The sequence below is a fragment of the Hibiscus syriacus genome, unplaced genomic scaffold, assembly GCF_006381635.1.
Source record: "Hibiscus syriacus cultivar Baekdansim isolate YM2019G1 unplaced genomic scaffold, ASM638163v2 tig00110503_pilon, whole genome shotgun sequence".
In the NCBI taxonomy this organism is placed as follows: Eukaryota; Viridiplantae; Streptophyta; class Magnoliopsida; order Malvales; family Malvaceae; genus Hibiscus; species Hibiscus syriacus.
Window position 1 is genome coordinate 6907967 of NW_024062764.1, and position 20068 is coordinate 6928034.

Below are 20068 nucleotides of genomic sequence, written 5' to 3' on the forward strand. Positions count from 1 at the left end.
TTAAATGGATTCGAGAGTCGGTTACACATAGGGAAGGATTAGCACCCCCACAGTGCCCAAATTTTGGTACCTAAACGATTATATGTTGTTTAAATATTGAGAATTACAAACTCGAAAATATATTTAAATTACGATCCTTTTATTCATTCGAATTTATTTAAAAAGTGTCAAGGTTCAGATAATGAACACCATTTTGTAAGAACAATCTTTGGGAATGCATTTCCTTTGTAGTTAGGAGACTTTCTTATAGATTCCCCTCACAAAAACATTATTTCACAAATTTCACAAAAGTAAAATAAACAAAATAAAATATCAAAATAAATAAACGTGAAACAAAGAAAATTATTGAATACAACATAAACATTTATGCGAAAAATCCTCAAAAAGATACATTCCCTTTAGTTGAGAGATATCTTCGTAGATTTCCCTCATATTGAATTTCTTTTTATTTTTTCATATTAAAACCAGGATTATTTACAAACAAAGTGGAAATGAAAATTTCCTACAAAGAATATTTTTAATAATTACATGATTTATATACAAACATATATAAAATTATAATGATTGATAAACAGCAAAATTAAAAATATGTATCAAAATACACATTTGCAAACATGATAAACTAAAATACTAATAAAAGTATTTATTCAGGACTAAATTACAAAGATAAAAAGTTAAAGAGCCAAAATAGCAATAATAGATAGTTAAAGAACTAAAACAGTAAAAATGTAAACTTAAGGGACTAAAATGATATTAATAGACATTTAAAAGACTAAGCTGTCATTTACAGAAACTGAAAGGATCTAATTTACAAATATAAACAAATCATAGACCCAAATCACAAGTATTAAATAATACAAGCACCATAAATGTAAATTACCCATAAATAATATTTAGGACTAAAATAAAATAACCAGAAACATAAAAGATCGGATACTAATTAAACCAAATACAAGATAATGACTAAAAAGGAATATTTACAAATATAGTGGCCAAATTCGAATAATAACAATAATAACATACTATACAATAACAATACTAAATTACAAATGTTAAAAACATAAGCACTTAAAATAAAAGAAAACAAAGATTTATTAGCTGACTGAAATATAATATTACAACATAAGGGGAACCTAAACTGTAATTAACCCCTAATGAGAAAACACACAGAAATCCTTGACGAAACGACATCGTTTTGTATGGAAAATATAAACCCAAAACATGAGCTAAAAACCACTCATTTTCTCATTTGCCTCTCTTTTCAGAAAACTAAAGAGAGAGAGAGAGAGAGAGTTATAAAACTCTCTCAACTCTCCTCGTCGTTGAGAGAAAGGCGGCCACTACCAGATGCGCTCGCGGCAGCGACCACGATGGTGTACGGTGGCGTACGGCGGCCTGAGGGAATAAAGTACTCCCCGAATATTCTTCTCTCCTCGCTCAACCCGAAAACCACTTCCAACTTGCCTAAATCTTATCCCAACCCTCTAGATCTAGAAAAATACACAACCTTTTTTTACCTTCGATGATGGGCTTTTCTAACTCCGGTGAGGATACAACGACGGGTTTTTTTTATAAGGGTATGATCTCTCTATTTCTTCCTTGAATCCTTTTTTTCACCTCTGGTTTTCTTTGATTTGAATATATTGTTTGGTTTTTCTTTGGTTGGTTTTTTTTGAATGGGTTCCCCCTTTTTCTTTTGGTTTGAATCCCCTCCTTAAATAAATTTTTCCTTTTGTTTTCAATCATCACCGAATGTTATTGTCCATTTTTTCTTTGTCTTCTTGCTTGCTTTTCTTTTTTGGATAAATCAATCATATTATTACCCAAAGAACAAGTTCAACACCAAGAACAGAATCTGCTACAAACCAGCAGAGTTATGTTTTCCAGAAAATTCAACAGACAAAATAATCAAGAACAGCTTATATTCCAAAGTTTACAAAGGTTAGAATTAGTGCTATCATTTCTATTTATGTTCCTATTGCTCAGTTGAAATCACACCACATCCTTAATGGTAGTGAACAGCTCTTGGGCATTTCTGCTGTGACCTTGAAAGAGCCTCCTGTTTTTTTCTTCCCAGAGGATGTAGATAAGAGCATTAAGAGCAAGTTTCATAATAAAAGTGAACAAAGATTTACCTTTCAGAGTAGAGCTTGCCCACAAAAGAAAAGCATCCCAAGAGGTTAAGGAATGTTGCATACCAGTAAGTGTGAAGACATAATTCCATAATTGCTTAGCCATAGGGCAGAGGAGAAACAAGTGCTCCCTTGTTTCCCAAGGATCATTGCAGAATAAGCAGTGGCATTCATTGATAAGCCCCATTTGGTGAAGTCTCACTTTTGTTGGAAGTCTATCCAGTAATGTCATCCAAGAAATCAAGTTGTGTTTAGGAATGTGAAAAGGAAACCAGATAATTTTCTGGCAGGGGACTTGGGATTTGTTATCACGAATCGCATCCCAAATTTCATTGTTCCAGCAGACAAAACTGAGGAAGCTTCGGTTCTGAGTTTAAAAATATGCCTCAAGTTACAGCTACAAGTGGGTTGAACATTAAAATTCCAGAAATTGTTGCCTTTAAGAACATAGTGATTGACCCATGCAACCCATAGAGAGCCTTGACCTACTAAAATATTTTTGATATGAAGGATCATACAAGCTTTATTCCAAGTCTTCAAATCTTTAATACCAAGCCCTCCCTCGGATTTCAGAAGACATATTTTTTGCCAACTCACTCTAGCTCATTTCACTGCTTTATCCTCACCTTTCCAGAAAAAACGTGAGCGAAGTTGCTCAATTTTATTAAGAATAGAATGAGGAAGAGAGATTTTCCTATACCAATAGTTGGTGATACTGAATAAGACAACTTTGATTAATTCCAGCCTTCCAGCATAGCTTAGGGATTTAGTAGACCAATGATTTAACCTTGCTCTAATGCTATCAAAGAGAGCAGCACAATCTCTTTCAGTAATTTTTCTAGTGACAAGAGGGATACCGAGATATCTTACAGGAAGTCTGCCAACTTTAAACCCTGTGAGCAGTTTGATTTTCTCCAGAATCGAGCATTGAATACCAGCAGCATAAAGATCACATTTCTAAGCATTAATATTAAGACCATACATCTCATAAAACATATCAAGGACACTAGAAACCCCAATTACAGAATCAACAGTACCTTTACAAAAAATTAAAAGATCGTCAGCAAAAGAAAGATGAGAGAGACCAATTTTTTTACATTTCGGGTGGAAACCAAAAATACCTTTGGCAGCTGATAGATTGAGGAGTTTAGAGAGAATGTTCATAGAGAGAACAAATAACAGAGGGGAGAGAGGGTCACCTTGACGAATGTCTTTTGCTCCCTTAAAGAAACCAATAAGACTCCCATTAAAGGAGATAAAGAATCTAGCAGTAGAAAAGTAAAGTTCAATCCAATTGATGAAAGTACTTGGCAGACCAATGGCTTGTAAAATGGTAGAAATGAAGTCCCAATTCAATGTGTCAAAGGCTTTATGAAGGTCAATCTTTAAAGAACATCTAGGAGAGATATTCTTCCTATTGTATCCACGAACCAATTCTTGAGCTAGAAGAGTATTATCCACAATACTTCTCCCTTTTATAAAAGCGGTTTGCTTTTCTTTTTTCCTTTTGCTTTATTTGTCTTCTTGTTTTTCTTTTTTCCTTTTGCTTTATTTGGTGGGAATGATGGGTTTAGGTAAAGTGAAATCTCAAAATTTTTGGGATTTAGATTATATATATATTTTTGACTTTGGTGTTGATTTGGTGGTTGTTGACGTAAGTGATGACGACGTTGATCAGTTGGACTTTCAATGGTGGCTCAGGAACAGTTGGTGGAACATTGGCGCGGCTCATACGTGCAGGGAGAGGGGCGATGATGCCCACGCGCCAGGGGAGCTGAAACGTTGTTGGAGGTGGCGGCGGTTTGATGCTTTAGGGTTTCTAAAACCCTAATTACACTGGGTCGGATCGGATCTAGACATGGTTCAGATCGGTGCGGGTCCTGGGTATGGTACTAGGCTTCAGTTGGGTTGTTGGGTTGATGCTTGTAATCTAGACTTATAATTGGGCTCGATCTTATAATTGGGCTTATGTCTAGGCCTGACACATATAATATATGGATTAAAATAATAATAAGAAGAATATAATATTTTTTCGACCTGGACAAAAGCGGATGTCTACAATATTCAAAACTTGTAAAAGTAATTTTAAACAAGTTGAGATCATTTCTTTATTTCAGTATCGAATATGATTTGAATCGATAAAAAAAATCTATCCCAATCTACTTATGGCCACCCTATCCATATTTGATCTTAACAACAACGATAATGTTGATATGATGATTGACACACGTGATGTTAGTTTTATCATAAACTTAGAAATTTATAATGAATTTTTTATTTTTGGTGTACGTAGAGTTGAAACATATCGTATTTGGGAAGCAAAATACTAAGGGTATGAACGTTAAATGTCAAATGATTAAGAATTATTTTTAAACATATAGTATTTTATACTTATCAGATACTACTACCCTAGAATAATAAAAATAATACTCACATATCAAATAAGATTCACAATAATATGAATATAAAAAATCCTAAATAATACAAATATTTTGAAAATTTAGGTTACAAAACATGTCTCGTTTTATTAACATCTTTCAACTCTAAAAATTGTCAGATTTAACACTAGATTGTAATATTCAATTAATTCATTTAAATTTAAATATATTTTTATTATACAATATTTGAATATATTCTTAAAACAATTGAGCTCAAAACCATAAAACTATAAGTTTTAAAACCAAACCACCAATCAATAAAATATTAGGTAGTAAACTACGCAATGAGTGCCTAAACTATCGATTTTGAATCGTTCTAATACCTGAACTTTGATTTTTTCAAAATCATACATAATATATAGTTTTTGTTTCATTTTAGTACCTACTGTTAAACGTAACACATTTAGTAATTAAACTATCAGTTTTTGTTCGTTTTAGTACTTGTACTTTTTCTTAAGAAGCTTAACGTTAAATTTTAAACATACTTGACTAAAGGGCTATTTGTTTACTTCAAAATGATTAAACGCTGAAAGATTCAAATACTGAATGATTCAGAAGCTCTGGATAAATTAACTCTGAATGTGACATGATATTTGTTTACTGACTCTGAATCATTTAAAATGTACTTCTGTGTTGAATCATTCAACACTGTTTTGCTGAATCAATCAGCTCTGAATCATTCAGAAGTACGAAACAAACACGCTAAATGCTGAACGGTTCAACATTCTAAGCTGAATGATTCCATTAAGAGACAACCAAACCGCCCCTAAGAGTGTTTAATCCGTAAATAATGATTTTAATGATGTTTTTTTGTTGAAAAGCTAAACTACATATTTTTTTCGGGAGATTTGAGCAAAATATTTCAAGTCTTTTCATTAGATGTAAGTCAACGCATGTTAAACCAGATAATTGCAAGTATAGCAAAATACAAGAAAGCGATTCGTAAATGTCCTATGTTCTTTGCATAACGTTTCCTTGACAGTGTGACGCAACACTAAAAAAATAACAGCGGTAACACATCGATGTTGCCATCCGTTTCTCATGCAGCTGACGTAGGACACGATGACCATGGTCTAAGACGCAGAATTCGAAGCACTAACCTGCAAGACGAGAGAAGTCAGTTTGATTGTTAGTTTATTCTGCAAATCATACTTGACGATGGCATTCGAAACATCATGACAACATCGTTAATGTCTGAACGACAACCACCACCTAAAAGAAGCCATATTCAGGACCATGCCACAATGTATAAAAAGTTCATCCTTTCATAGTGTACTACTTGAATTAATTGCGTAGTCATTTCACTCTGTTCTTATCTCTCCACAGTACATCCTTAGGTTGTTTGGACTTCCGACTCGTCACTTCTCTTTAAATCCCATGCCTATAGGGATAGATCCTCGAAGAACCTTCTAATACATGGAAAAACTTATATATGTCGAATACATATCCGTATCTGACACACGAACAAGTTCATGTAACATAGATTCATCCTTTTAAAGATCACACTTCTCATATGAGCAAGCCAGATTGAACATGGCCATGACCATCCGTAATAACTTCTCTTTTCAAACAAATAAACTAGTTCTCAAGCAAAAACATACAAGACATCCTAAAAGCTTTCTTCTAATTTAATTAGATTAAAACATTATCCCAAATTGTTAGAAACAACTAACATGATTGTTTCTATATCAGCTATTTACTTATAACACGTGAGATAACAGAGCAGTTTCGAAATAACTCACCAAATTTCAATTAAAAGCAGAAACTCGACGTCTGTTCCTTAGTTTCAAATTCGCAGTTGAGAATTGGATGGACACTTCACAAGCAATGGACCATTTAGTATCTAATGGGAAATAAACTTAAAAGGATAGATCGATTTCACTGACAACATTTTATGATCTATGATCACACGAAGCTTTTAGTTTGTACTCTACACCAACGGGGTTCCCGCATTTTGTACTCTACACAAAGGAGTTAATCATTCAAAGCAAAATATAATTGATACGTTGTCTCGTCTAAGATGAAAAAAGCACAGCCATGAATAAGTCCATCAATTCAATTCACAGCCTTTACTGCAGGAGCAACAAAACAAAGTAGCAAAGCCTTGACAAAGTTATAATCGAATACCTAAATGATTCGAGGAAAATTTCCACATTTAGCTAAACAAGCATTTATATAGTCATCATGAGTTATATGATTCAAGGATCATGCTTCAAAATGGCACAACACTTCCTAAGAATACAATGGCACTAACATTAACATTGAAAGAAGATGCAATGACTATTTGTGAAATTGTATCCCTAACCCTATGTTCTGCAATTCATTAAAACCAGCTAAAAGAAAACATCCCAACTTGCATCATTTATGGAAAAACTTTACCATACCCGATGAGTTTCGACTTTAGGAGTATTCAACTGCTCTTGGAAGCCATGGCTTTTCTGGCAGCATACCAGTCCTAGCAGCCCTTGCATTATCATACTCAAACTTCAACACACCTTGTATATGAGAAGTATCCTGGACATAAAAGAACCTCCCAAAGGCACTCTCTTCAATCAAAGGGAAATAACAGAAAAACAATGAATTCACTACCCAAAACCAAACCCCACCAAGAAAAGCACCCAGAGCAGCTCCTGCAAAAACTTGAGCCACAGTATGGTAACCAAAATAAACCCGGAATACAAAGTCAAAACAGCCAACGACCATGGCAAAAACAAAGCAGCCCACTTGGTTCTGACTTTCCAAATCCCACCGATCCCCTTGCAAGTTAAAAGGGTAAAGTAAACGGTGAAGAACATGTATTGGGAGTGGCTCGAAGGCCAGCCATGGGAATCACACATTTCTAATAGAGCACAGGTTTCGTGTCTGGCTTGTTGAACGGATTTCTTGATCAGCTCATTGATGAATTGGGATGTTACGAGGCCTAATCCAAAGAACATTGCTTGAAGCTCTCTATGGAAGATGAAATGTGAAACGAAGCCACCGAGGGAAATGAAAACGGGGACTAAAGAAATGCTCAAGTTGATCACCGCTTTGGTACCTCACGTGGGTTAAAGTCACGGCTTTTAATGGATGATCTGCTCTCATTGTGAAATTCAGATGAAGCCTAGATTTGGGTTTTTGGAGAAACTAGAATTCAGATCAGTTTCAGGTGGGATTGGGTCTTCCAGAGTTAGATTTTTAAACTGGGATTTTCACTTTTCAGTGTTTGTTTCTCGAGAAACCACTGATGAAAACGGAAAAAAAATGAAAGGTGCGAATTTGGAAGACGGTCCAATGAAGGAACAACCACTGTGTTCGCTACACGTGTAAATAATGGACAACACACGTGGAAATAAAGTCATAGTAAAGTACAATGTGATCTTGTGGGCGGAATTGAGTAAGGTGGTGTTTATTTTTAAAGAGGTAAAAGGTCTTATATTTGTAGACATCTATAGTAGAAGAGGTATACTAAAAGTTTACAATCTGTAAGAAAAAGACTATTTGTTTTTTAACGTCTGCAGACTGTTAAAAAACTGAAATATAAAATAAACTGATTTTTTAAACTTAAAAGAGTTTTGCAATACTGAAATTTAAATAATTTTAATTTTATAATACTGAAATTTAAATAATTTATATAACTACAATAATAATTTTTTTTAAAATAAATCAATTCATATTTTAAAATAAATCAATCTATATTTTAAAATAAATCAATCTATATTTTAAAATAAATTTTTTCATATTTTAAAATAAATCAATCTATATTTTAAAATAAATTAATTCATATTTTAAAATAAAATTTTTCATATTTTAAAATAAATCAATCCATATTTTCAAATAAATCAATCCATATTTTAAAATAAATAAATCAATATCTTAAAATAAATCAATCCATATTTTAAAATAAATCAATACATATTTTAAAATAAATTTTTCCATATTATAAAATAAATCAATTCATATTTTAAAATAATTTTTTTTCATATTTTAAAATAAATCAATCCATATTTTAAAATAAATCAATCCATATTTTAAAATAAATCAATTCATATTTTAAAATAAATTTTTACATATTTTAAAATAAATTAATCGATATTTTAAAATAAAATTTTTCATATTTTAAAAAAAATCAATTCATATTTTAAAATAAATCAATCTATATTTTAAAATAAATTTTAAAATAGATTTAAATGATTTTAATTTTCCCGTAGACATTTGAAGACATAAAATCATGTCTGCACCAAGAAGAGTTCGCGCAGATGTTTGAAGAGTTTCTGTCTTCTAAAAAATAAACGGTCTGCAAAGCTTAATGTCTGCGCGACGCAGACATAAGAGGTTTGAAGAGGTTGCACAGTAAAAACAAACTAAGCCTAAATAATTTAGGCAGGTGAATTATTTGACAATAAAGTAATTAAAATTTATTTTGAGATCTAGGGTAAATGTTATAGTGCTCATGAAACTCGTCATGTCTACGTGATGAATTTTATAGGATATATTTTTAATAGGTCGTATAATGTAGGTCTCACATCTTGAATTATTTTAATATATTTTGTGGGATGAGTACTAATACAAAATATTTTTTGAATTTTTTAAAAGCATTGAAAAAAATTATTTTATTGTTGCGTGACGAGTTTCAACGTGTATAATTTTAAATTTTTTGACCATTGGGTTGACCGTTATTGAAGGGGTAATTTTTTTTAAAAAAATCAATAGAACTCGTCACACTAGAGTGACGAGTTCCAACGATTATTTTCAATTTGAAAAAGCTAGATGTTTATAGTTGTTGGATAGAATAGTATAAATAGAGGTTTGGTTGTATTGATTTTTCACTTAGAATCAAATATTCTATTGAGAGCAAAAACTTTTGTGTTGAAATGGTCTCAAGAGAATAAATGTTACGTCTTGATGATGTTCATATTTTATCGATCGAGTTGACTACGGTAAATTTAATTTGTTTTATTTCATTTTTAGTTTTGACAAAATTATAGTAATAATAATAATTATTTATGTAATTGTATTAAATAATTATTTATGTAATTGTATTAAATAATTTATCTTCAAACTGTAGCGAGAAGAACGAACTATTCGTCATCGAGGAATGACGAATAAAGAGCCACATGAGCGGATGGTGATATATCTTTCACAATCCGGATTATATAGAGCGACATTTCTTCGCGGATTTAAGGTGATTTCACCATTGATATCGACGTTGATTGAGCGTTAGAGGTCCGAAATGCATATGTTTCATTTTCCTTGTGGTGAAGTGACGATGGCATTAGAAGATGTCGCGTATCAACTTGGCATTCTGAATAACGATATGCCATTGGTGCTTCGCAACACTTATTCGCTAAATGTTGTTATTTCAAATTTATTGAGAAAGGATGCCCCAACCGATGTCATTGATGGGTTGCGGATACGAATAAATTGGGCAATTTGGTGCACCCAATATCTTTGACGTTGATTGGAAGGATTTAGAGTAGAAAAACAATCAACAGAGCAAGAGGTGATATATGCAGCTCGAGCATATCTTTGACGTTGATTGGAAGGATCTTGCTACCGGATAAATTGGGCAATTTGGTGCACCCAATATCTTCCGGTAATGGAGGATTTCGTTGTATGTCGCCAATATAGTTGGGGTTATGCAATTTTGGTTTTTTTGTATCGTGAACTCTGTAAGGCAACCGTAGTCGTTAAATGAAAAAAAAGTGGATATAGCGGGTTGTTTAGTTTTGCTCCAATCATGAGTGTGGTATCGTCTTCCGTTTATGACGCCTATTACATACGCTCCAATGGAGTTTCCTCTTGCCGCAAGATAAATTCATATATTTAAAGTTTTGATATTTTATAAAATTTATTTAAATATTTTGAAAATGACAATAAATAATGTAATTTTTTTAGGAGTCGACACCGAATAACCGATACAAGTTGTCAGGTGCAACCAAAGTAGATATTTGGATGAGGATTGATATCGCCAGTAGACATGCGGTAAATTTTAATATTTTTGCATTAACTTTGAAATTATAATAATAATTATTTAATTATACTAACATAATACTTTTGACAGTTTAATTGAATGTCTTATTATGAGTCGGATATCCAACAGTGTCTACCACCAATGTTCTTTGAAGGAGCGGAGACATGGTGTGCCATAACACCATTGCTCCATTTCGCAATTGTTGATATCCATGTAGCCGATAGAGTTTTACGACAATTTAGATTTCACCAACATATAGAAATGTCAATATTTAACATTTACGATTTGCATAAAATAGATGTGCGTGGGAAGCATGGCGAAGATTGTCCGTGTAAGCATGCTACATTCATACATCAATGACAAAATAGACATTTATAATTGCCTAATCGTTCTGAGGTACAACCCGAAGATTTTGATTTCAATGTTTCTCTCTACCTTTAAAATTATGAAGCAAATGAGAAACCATACTTGACAAAGCCGTAGGAGCGCTTCGAGTGGGAAATAATAAAAGCAAAATATTGGAAAAAATCATCATCTTCATCAATATCTTCATTTTATGCTTCCGCCAATTATTATCCATCGCAAGAAAGCTATGGTGGATATGGTGCATATCAACCATCGATGGAGAGTCGAGTGGCGTAGGAAGAAAGTGGGTGGAATTAAGTGCCACCTTCACAACAATTTTCCTCAGAACCAGAAGAAAGAGGTCTATGAGATCATTTTCTTCATCACGGATAATCTCAATTTGAGGTGAAAACGTCAATGATGGCGTCAAATACCTTGAATACTCCATGAGATAGAAATGTCAATATTTAACATTGACGATTTGCATAAAATAGACACGCGTGAGAAACATGGAGAAGATTGGTCGAGTAAGCATGCTACATTCATACATCAATGACCAAATAGACATTTGCGATTGCCTAATCGTTCCGAGGTACAACCCGAAGATTTTGATTTCAGTGTTTCTCCCTACCTCCAAAATTATAAAGCAAATAGGAAACCATACTTGACAACGCCGTAGGAGCGGTTCGAGTGGGAAATAATGAAAGCAAAATATGGAAAAATCATCATCTTCATCAATATCTTCATCTTATGCTTTCGCCAATTATTATTCATCACAAGAAAGTTATGGTGGATATGGTGTATATCAACCATCGATAGAGAGTCAAGCTGCGTAGGAAGAAAGTGGGTGGGATCAAGTGCCAGATTCATAATAATTTTCCTCAGAACCAGAAGAAAGTGGTTAATGAGATAATCTTCTTCATCACAGACAATCTCAATTTGAGGTGACAATGTCAATGATGGCGTCAAATACCTTGAATACTCCATCGTTTTCACCCGAAGATGTAAATCAAAGTGGTGGAGTACTGTTCGGTACACCATAACCGGAAGAATAGAAAGAAGACGAATGTGGACGACCACGACGAAATCGACAGCACCACGCCATTACTATTCTACCACTCATCGACATCTGCAAGAATTATGTAAATATAAGTAATAAATTTGTTTATTTAAGTTTTTGTACTCAATATTTAATTGTATAAAAATCATTGATAAGTAATAAAATTTAATTACAAAAAAATTATTCATATTTAATGCAATTTATAAAAGTACAAGTAGTATCAGTAATACTTTTATGGGTATCGACACTTTTTTTTTTAAATAAAACTAGTTGTTACTAGCATTTGGGATAACGGTATCGATATTGTGACCATTGTATCGATACTAATATGTAAAGTTGTATCGGTACCCCTTTTGGTATCAGTACCTATTTTGCATTTTGGAATTTGAGCAAGTTGGTAGTATCGATACTACCTAGATAGTATCGATACTTCTCTTACTTAGGGTATCGGTACCACATGAACAATGTCGATTGTTCATATAATACCAATACTATCAGAATAGTATTAGTACTTTATATGTGAACTTTGAATTATTTTTTGAAAACTTTTGAAGATTTTGAACAAATTCAATTAAGTCCAAAAATATTTTTCCTTAATTTGTTATATTAAAATATTACAAAACATGGTTCAACATAATACAAGTTAAAAAAAATAGTTAAAAAAGACATAGTTACAGTATACAAAAATACATAGTTAAAGTACATAATATTTTGTAACACATATTTAGCGCCTATCTCGATATTTTGGAATATGTAGGCAATATTTTCTGTTATGATTTTTACCTCTGCAGTACTCCTTGATTGCTCGTTGTGCCTCTTTTTTTGTTTCAAACTGAGACCCAATGACCAACTCAGATGACTGCTCATCTGAAGAACCCCAGTAGGCAGCATATAACTCTACATATAATATATTTCAGGATTCCACATAACATCGTAATTAATGTCATGCATTGCAACTGCATGATGATACCGAGGCAAATTATGGCGAGGTATTTCAGGTTGATGGTATGTTTTTGCCCAAAAATTTGAAGTATTCTGCAATCATTGTCATCTTGAAAGAGTTGCCTCCCATACATCAGTCTCAACATCCATATATTGTCCCTCTGAAGCAACCTAAAAAACATTGGACTCATTAACTAATGGTGTGTCGTCGTCGTCTACCACGGAACTATATCTTCATCATCTTCGCTAAATTAGTAAGTCTTTCACCGAATCGTCCAACAAGGTTATCATTGCCGTCACTTCCATGTAGTTCAGAAGGGCCTGTTTTTTTTTGTTCTTCAAGCTGGTAGCGATGATGTCAGAATATCAATTGTATTTGTGGTTTCGATGTACATCTCCACCATATTATTATTTGATGATTGATGAAGTCCAACCATAACAACAACATCGTCGTCGTTATCAAACTGGAATTTTTCATATGTCATTGAATTTGAGGAGATCAGGTGCTGATAACTTAAACATGAAATAGAAACCCAAAGTTTTCTCTTAATTTTTTGCTTCATTTGGTGATGAAATACATCTACAGGGAACATCATATTGATGGGCCTATGTGACTTAAACACAACACCAACATCAATTTGTATAATTTTGACATTATAATGGACAACTATAAAGAATTTGTTGCTCATTGTTTGAAATGTATTTGGTTAGAAGAAAGAAGTTTATTGTGTAAGAGATTAAAGATAAAAGAAGTGTGTTATGTATGTTAAATTTTTAGCCGTTTGAACTCGTCACGTCGGTGTGAGGAGTTCCATTGTTTTTTTTAAAAATTGCCCATTCAACAACGGTCAAAAAATTCAAAATTATACCCGTTGGAATTTGTCACGCCGGCGTGACGAGTTCTATCAGTAATAAAATAATATTTTTAATGCTTTTAAAAAATTTAAAAAAAATCGGGCTGTGAGACCTACATGACACGACCCATTTAAAAAATATATCTCATGGAACTCGTTACGCCGACATAATGAGTTCCATGGGAACTGTAGCATTTGCCCTAGATCCCAAAATAATTTTCATGTTGCCCTATTAGGCCAAATAATCTACCCGCCTGGATTATTGGGCTAAAAAATGATCTTATGACTCTAAAACGACTATTTTTTTAGTTTTAAAAGTTATAAAATGATATTTAAATTATTTATATATTTTAAATTTATTGTTTTGTGTTAAAAAATTAGAAATTATCAAAATTTAAAAATAATTTACTAATTAAAATATAATAAGAATTGATCTTAAAATCATTTGAATTATATTTTATTGATTAAATCTTTATTTGTATTATATTATCGAGTAAGTACTTAAAACATTATATCATCAAATCAATACTAAAAACTTTTACTTATAAATATAGTTAAAATATGATTTTATTATATATTTATTAATAAATTAATATCGAACTTAAATGATCATCAATTTTTTTAATGAAAATGATTAGTTTAAAACATATAAATAATAAAATAATTATTTTATAATTTTTAATAATCAAATTATTTAACGAAGTAATTTTTTATATTCGGATTCATCTGTACTTTACCCTAAAGTTGATTAGGTAATCTCTTGGCGGACATGGTTGGTAGAGCACAAAGTTCTTAACCTTGTAGTCGTAAGATCGAGTCTTACAGTGAGCAATTCATAATTCTGACTGTTGGAGGTATTTTACGGAAACTACTCTCAACTTAACGTTGAGACAACCTACTACTCTACCTCCCTTTATCTTATTTAATATCATAATAGGGTCAACTAATTTTTTTTTTTTGGCTGACATGGTTGGAAATACTAGAAAATATCGAAAACCATTTAACTGCTAATCTCGAACAGGATCCGTTGGATTAATTGTGATCGACGGCTAAGAAAGAAACCCTAGTTTAGCCAATGCTGAGAGTGTGTCTACTTAAGCTGAACCAGCCCGCAGCCCTCGCGCACTCTCACAAGCTTTCTACTCTTATCTTCTCTTGGATCTCAAATACTCTCTCTTTTTAGCTCACAGGTATGAATCCGTGTACTAATTATGATTGTTTTTCAAGTTTCATTTCTTTGATTCGAAGGAAAATCCGATCTAATTGGTTGTTAGCTGAAATATTAGTTCTATTTCTGAGTGATTTGCTTATAGTTTATATAACTTCACTTTTATTGTCATATTATCATTTCATGCATATAAGTTCGTTTCAAAATTCGAAATCTGTTTTTTGTTTGAAGAATTCCAGTTCTTACAGATTTGTTGAAGCAGATGCAGCCTAAGGGAAATTTGTTATGCAAAATAATCAGAATGGTCAAAGACTATATTCGGAGGCTCGTTTTATTTCAATGAAAATGTTTGACTGAGTTATGATCTAGTGGCTGTAGTTCATTGCAATGAACTCCATATCTATGGAGGGACTGGGCTCGAATCCCAGCGGCCACGTATTGTACATGTTGAATATGTTGTATTTAAATGTGGATTGAGTTTTAATTTTTCTAAAATGGGTTTGAATTAATTTTTTTTCTTTCAAAACTGATCTTTTTTAAGCTGATCTCAAAATTATCATTTTTATTCATAATATGTGGGTTTTCTTTTTTGGTTTTGATGTTGAATCTTTATTGTGGTTAGGTGAAGGAGAATTATGTTTTGATTTTGTGTGGTTTATTTTATGTATATGTTCATGTCTTGATTTTCAGATTATCTCCCAAATTTTATAATGGGTAAGGAGAAGATTCACATCAACATTGTGGTCATTGGCCATGTCGACTCTGGGAAGTCAACAACCACCGGTCATTTGATCTACAAGCTTGGTGGTATTGACAAGCGTGTGATTGAGAGGTTCGAGAAGGAGGCTGCCGAGATGAACAAAAGGTCATTCAAGTATGCCTGGGTGCTTGACAAGCTTAAGGCGGAGCGTGAACGTGGTATTACCATTGATATTGCCCTGTGGAAATTTGAGACCACCAAGTACTACTGCACCGTCATTGATGCCCCCGGACATCGGGACTTTATCAAGAACATGATTACTGGTACCTCCCAGGCTGACTGTGCTGTTCTCATTATTGACTCGACCACTGGTGGTTTTGAAGCTGGTATCTCTAAGGATGGTCAGACCCGTGAGCATGCTTTGCTTGCATTTACCCTTGGTGTCAAGCAGATGATTTGCTGCTGCAACAAGGTGAAGTTTATAATCATTCATGTCTATCAGTGTATTTTTTAATTGCCTTTTACGATTAATGTCTTGATTAATAATTGATTATGTGACTGATCTGATTATCAATTATCATTTGCTATAGATGGATGCCACAACTCCCAAGTATTCCAAGGCAAGGTATGATGAAATTGTGAAGGAAGTCTCTTCATATCTTAAGAAAGTTGGTTACAACCCCGAGAAGATCCCATTTGTCCCAATCTCTGGTTTTGAGGGTGATAACATGATTGAGAGGTCTACCAACCTTGACTGGTACAAGGGTCCCACTCTCCTTGAGGCTCTTGACCAGATCAATGAGCCCAAGAGGCCTTCAGACAAGCCCCTCCGACTCCCACTTCAGGACGTCTACAAGATTGGAGGCATTGGAACTGTCCCTGTTGGTCGTGTGGAGACTGGTGTCCTTAAACCTGGTATGGTCGTGACATTTGGTCCCTCTGGCCTGACCACTGAAGTCAAGTCCGTTGAGATGCACCATGAATCCCTCCCAGAGGCTCTACCTGGTGACAATGTTGGGTTCAATGTTAAGAACGTTGCTGTTAAGGATCTCAAGCGTGGTTTTGTTGCTTCAAACTCCAAGGATGATCCCGCCAAGGAGGCTGCCAACTTCACCTCTCAAGTCATCATCATGAACCACCCTGGCCAGATTGGAAACGGATATGCCCCAGTCCTCGACTGTCACACCTCCCACATTGCCGTGAAATTTGCTGAACTGCTGACCAAGATTGATAGACGATCTGGCAAGGAGCTGGAGAAGGAGCCCAAGTTCTTGAAGAACGGTGATGCCGGGATGGTGAAGATGGTTCCCACCAAGCCTATGGTTGTGGAAACTTTCTCCGAGTACCCACCTCTTGGACGTTTTGCCGTCAGGGACATGCGCCAGACTGTGGCTGTTGGTGTCATCAAGAACGTTGAGAAGAAGGACCCAACCGGTGCCAAGGTCACCAAATCTGCTGCCAAGAAGAAGTGAGATTGCATTTGAGCAACATCACTGCTAGGATAGTTCTCCTATTCTGCTTTGATTTTTGTTGAGTATTGGTTGGACCAATTTTGATATGCTTTTCGCTGCGGTCATGTTTTGGTTCGAGACTTTGAACATTGTTGTTGTTTGTCTCTACTTTTTCATTTTCAATTGCCTTCTAAGATTTACAGGTTTTACATATGGATCCCAAAATCATTTCGGCATTTCAATTTCCAAAACATTCACATATAAATAGAAACCCCATTAATCAGTAATCCAAGTCCTCTTCTAATAGTGGAGGTGACCAAGGTTTTTACCTTAAAAAAACTCGATTTCCACCGAGTTTGGTTATTTTTCTTTTAAAAAAAAGGATTATATAAATAAGCGTATTGTTGCTTATTTCACTTATTTTTCTTCATATATTTGGAAGCCCAACTTGAAAATAAGTACGAATGAAACTATATTAATCTAACATTCGTACTGTTGAGATTAATTGATGATCAATAATTTTTGTAGATTTTTTATTATCTATTGTTATTAATGTGATTGCGGACGATGACCGAATAAAATTGGTGATAAATGATTCGACGGAGGTAGAAAAATAACAAAACTTTTAAATATGGTGAATATTGTATCTAAAGACTACGAAGATGGAAAGAACACCAAGCAATGGTGACACATGAAGAAAGGTCAATGACCATTAATTGATACGAGAAACATATATTTTTTTTTTGGGAATAAGATAAGACTTTAACATGTACATCAATATTCCTTAACAATAGTTACGACAATGTTTATGAAAGTGAGTTAAGAATTTAGTGATAAAATAATAACAAAAACTGATCATAATATTTGTAATGATAGATTAGATTTTCAAATACTTAAAATAATTTCAAAATTTTTAGACAATATTCTGACAAAAGAATTTTAAACACGTAAAATGCATTACCAACATCAGATTAACTGTTTATACCTCCTTTTTTGGTTAGTACAGCAAGTGTAACCGATATATACATTTTTCTTGGTACATTAAAATTTAGGGTTAATTACCTCATTCATATCTGAATTATATCCGATTCTCAGTTTCATATATAATGTTTAAAATTTTTTGATTTTATACATGTTTTTTGCCGTTAAAGGATTTACACACTTCCTTCACGGAAAATGACGTAGAACCCTACGGGAACGACAAGTGGCACATTGAAAACATGTTTTTATTTTTTTAAGATAAATTACATTATTCATAACTCAACTATCTTCTCACTCTTATTTTAGTAACTAAAGTCTAATTTTTTTAATTTAAACTTTAGTGACTACGGACGTCGTCAACCATGATTCGGATAAATTTTTAATCTTATATATATATATATAAGATTTCAGCAAACCATCACGGCTCAACTATCTTCTCCGTGGCAGGGTGATTATGGACGTCGTCAATGCCGAACATGCTCAAATCGTCGAAGAAGTCGGAACTTGCGTCGTCATGGCTCTTGAACGAGTTCCCGCCGATATCTGAGCTCAAGGCGGCGTGGTGCGGATGAGTGACCCACAACTCATCAAGGAAATCAAGCAGGCTGTGACTATCCCCGTCATGGCTAAAGCTCGTATCTGTCATTTCGTCGAGGCCCAGATCTTCGAAGCCATTGGCATCGATTATGTAGACGAGAGCGAGGTTCTCACTCTTGCCGATGAAAAAAACCACATTAACAAATACAATTTTCAGATTCCTTTCGTTTGTGGGTGCCAGAATTTGGGGAAAGCGCTTCGGATAATCAGAGAAGGAGCTGCTATGATTCGAACCAAAGGTGAAGCCGGGACCGGGAATATCATCGAAGCCGTTAGGCACATCAGATCCGTGATGAGTAATATCAGAGTTCTTAGGAACATGGATGAAGACGAGGTTTTCACCTTCGTTAAAAAAATTCAATCCCCCTACAATTTGGTTATGCATACGAAGCAGCTAGGGAGGTTGCCAGTGGTTCAGTTAGCCGCAGACAGAGTGGCGACGCCAGTTGCTGCGGCGTTGATGATGTAGTTAGGCTGTGATGGAGTGTTTGTGGGCTATGTAGGAATATTAACTTTGAAATGTACTAATTCCTTATGATTATTAGATTTAGGGTTGGAGGAAAATGATGTGAAGAAGCTTAACTTGCTAAACCTATTTGGGGATTTTTTAAGAAGTTTGGTGGCTTGTGATTTGGGATTTAAGTACAAGATTTAGGATCTTTAATTAATTTATTTTTTATTTTAATTTTATGTAATAACAATATTAATAAAATAATACTAATAGATGTCACATCATTAAAAATATTAATAAAATAATACTAATAGATGCCACATCATAAAAATATTAATAAAATAATACTAACTGATGTCATGTTATAAAAATATTAATAAAATAAATTTTAATTATTAAAATAAGAGTAATTCTATAGTTTAATAATTAAATAAAAAAATTAAACTTTAGTGACTAAAATAAGAGTAAGAAGATAGTTGAATGATGAATGATGTAATTTACCTAAAAATCATATTTTTTTTAAGTGTCACATGTCATTTTATTAGTGCTCGTAGGATTCCACATCACTTTCCGTGACGGAAGTAGGTGAATCCGTTAACGAAAAAAAATATCATGTATAAAATTGAGAATTTTTAAACATTATGTATGAAACTGAGAATCATGTATAGTTCATGTATGAATAGAATAATTAACCCTAAAATTTAAGTCAACGATGATTCTCCCAATCTAGGGTCAAGTCATACTTAAGACTTAATTATAATTTACATAAGAATTTATAGAATGTTCACAAAAAATGACGGTGATAAAATTCAAACTTAACCTTACAAACTTAAATTATTAAATCCCAACTCATTGGCATAACTAAATATTCATCAATCTCTCTGTATAATTATTTATAATATTACAAACATATTATTTTTTTTAATAAAATTTTTTAATAAGTTTTATAATGACCGTCCCTTTTTCCCATATGTATGGAGTAAGGGGAGGTAAGAT

General features: G+C 33.4%; 3 protein-coding genes and 1 pseudogene across 3 annotated transcripts; 2 read left to right on the top strand and 2 right to left on the bottom strand.

Annotated features, from left to right (window-relative positions):
* Positions 1-1992: 1992 nt before the first annotated feature.
* On the bottom strand, positions 1993-2319 carry LOC120129804. The gene has a single exon (XM_039147215.1). The coding sequence runs from the start codon at positions 2317-2319 to the stop codon at positions 1993-1995; it is 327 nt and encodes a 108-aa protein (XP_039003146.1).
* A 4427-nt stretch (positions 2320-6746) lies between these two features.
* Positions 6747-7844, bottom strand: LOC120129603 (annotated as a pseudogene).
* A 6988-nt stretch (positions 7845-14832) lies between these two features.
* Positions 14833-17209, top strand: LOC120129602 (elongation factor 1-alpha). Its single transcript, XM_039147068.1, has 3 exons — positions 14833-14914; positions 15583-16064; positions 16183-17209. The coding sequence occupies exons 2-3, from the start codon at positions 15603-15605 to the stop codon at positions 17062-17064; spliced, it is 1344 nt and encodes a 447-aa protein (XP_039002999.1). The 5' UTR covers positions 14833-14914; positions 15583-15602; the 3' UTR covers positions 17065-17209.
* Positions 17210-18557: 1348 nt separating this feature from the next.
* LOC120129806 (probable pyridoxal 5'-phosphate synthase subunit PDX1) lies at positions 18558-19090 on the top strand. Its single transcript, XM_039147216.1, has one exon. It carries the CDS (start codon positions 18593-18595, stop codon positions 19088-19090), a length of 498 nt encoding a protein of 165 aa, XP_039003147.1. The 5' UTR covers positions 18558-18592.
* The last annotated feature ends 978 nt before the right edge of the window (positions 19091-20068 follow it).

Coding starts and splice junctions, on each gene's coding strand:
- LOC120129804 (XM_039147215.1), bottom strand. CDS start 2,319: ATGGGGCTTATCAATGAATGCCACTGCTTATTCTGCAATGATCCTTGG.
- LOC120129602 (XM_039147068.1), top strand. CDS start 15,603: ATGGGTAAGGAGAAGATTCACATCAACATTGTGGTCATTGGCCATGTC. Junction 16,065..16,182: donor TGATTTGCTGCTGCAACAAG/GTGAAGTTTATA, acceptor CATTTGCTATAG/ATGGATGCCACAACTCCCAA.
- LOC120129806 (XM_039147216.1), top strand. CDS start 18,593: ATGAGTGACCCACAACTCATCAAGGAAATCAAGCAGGCTGTGACTATC.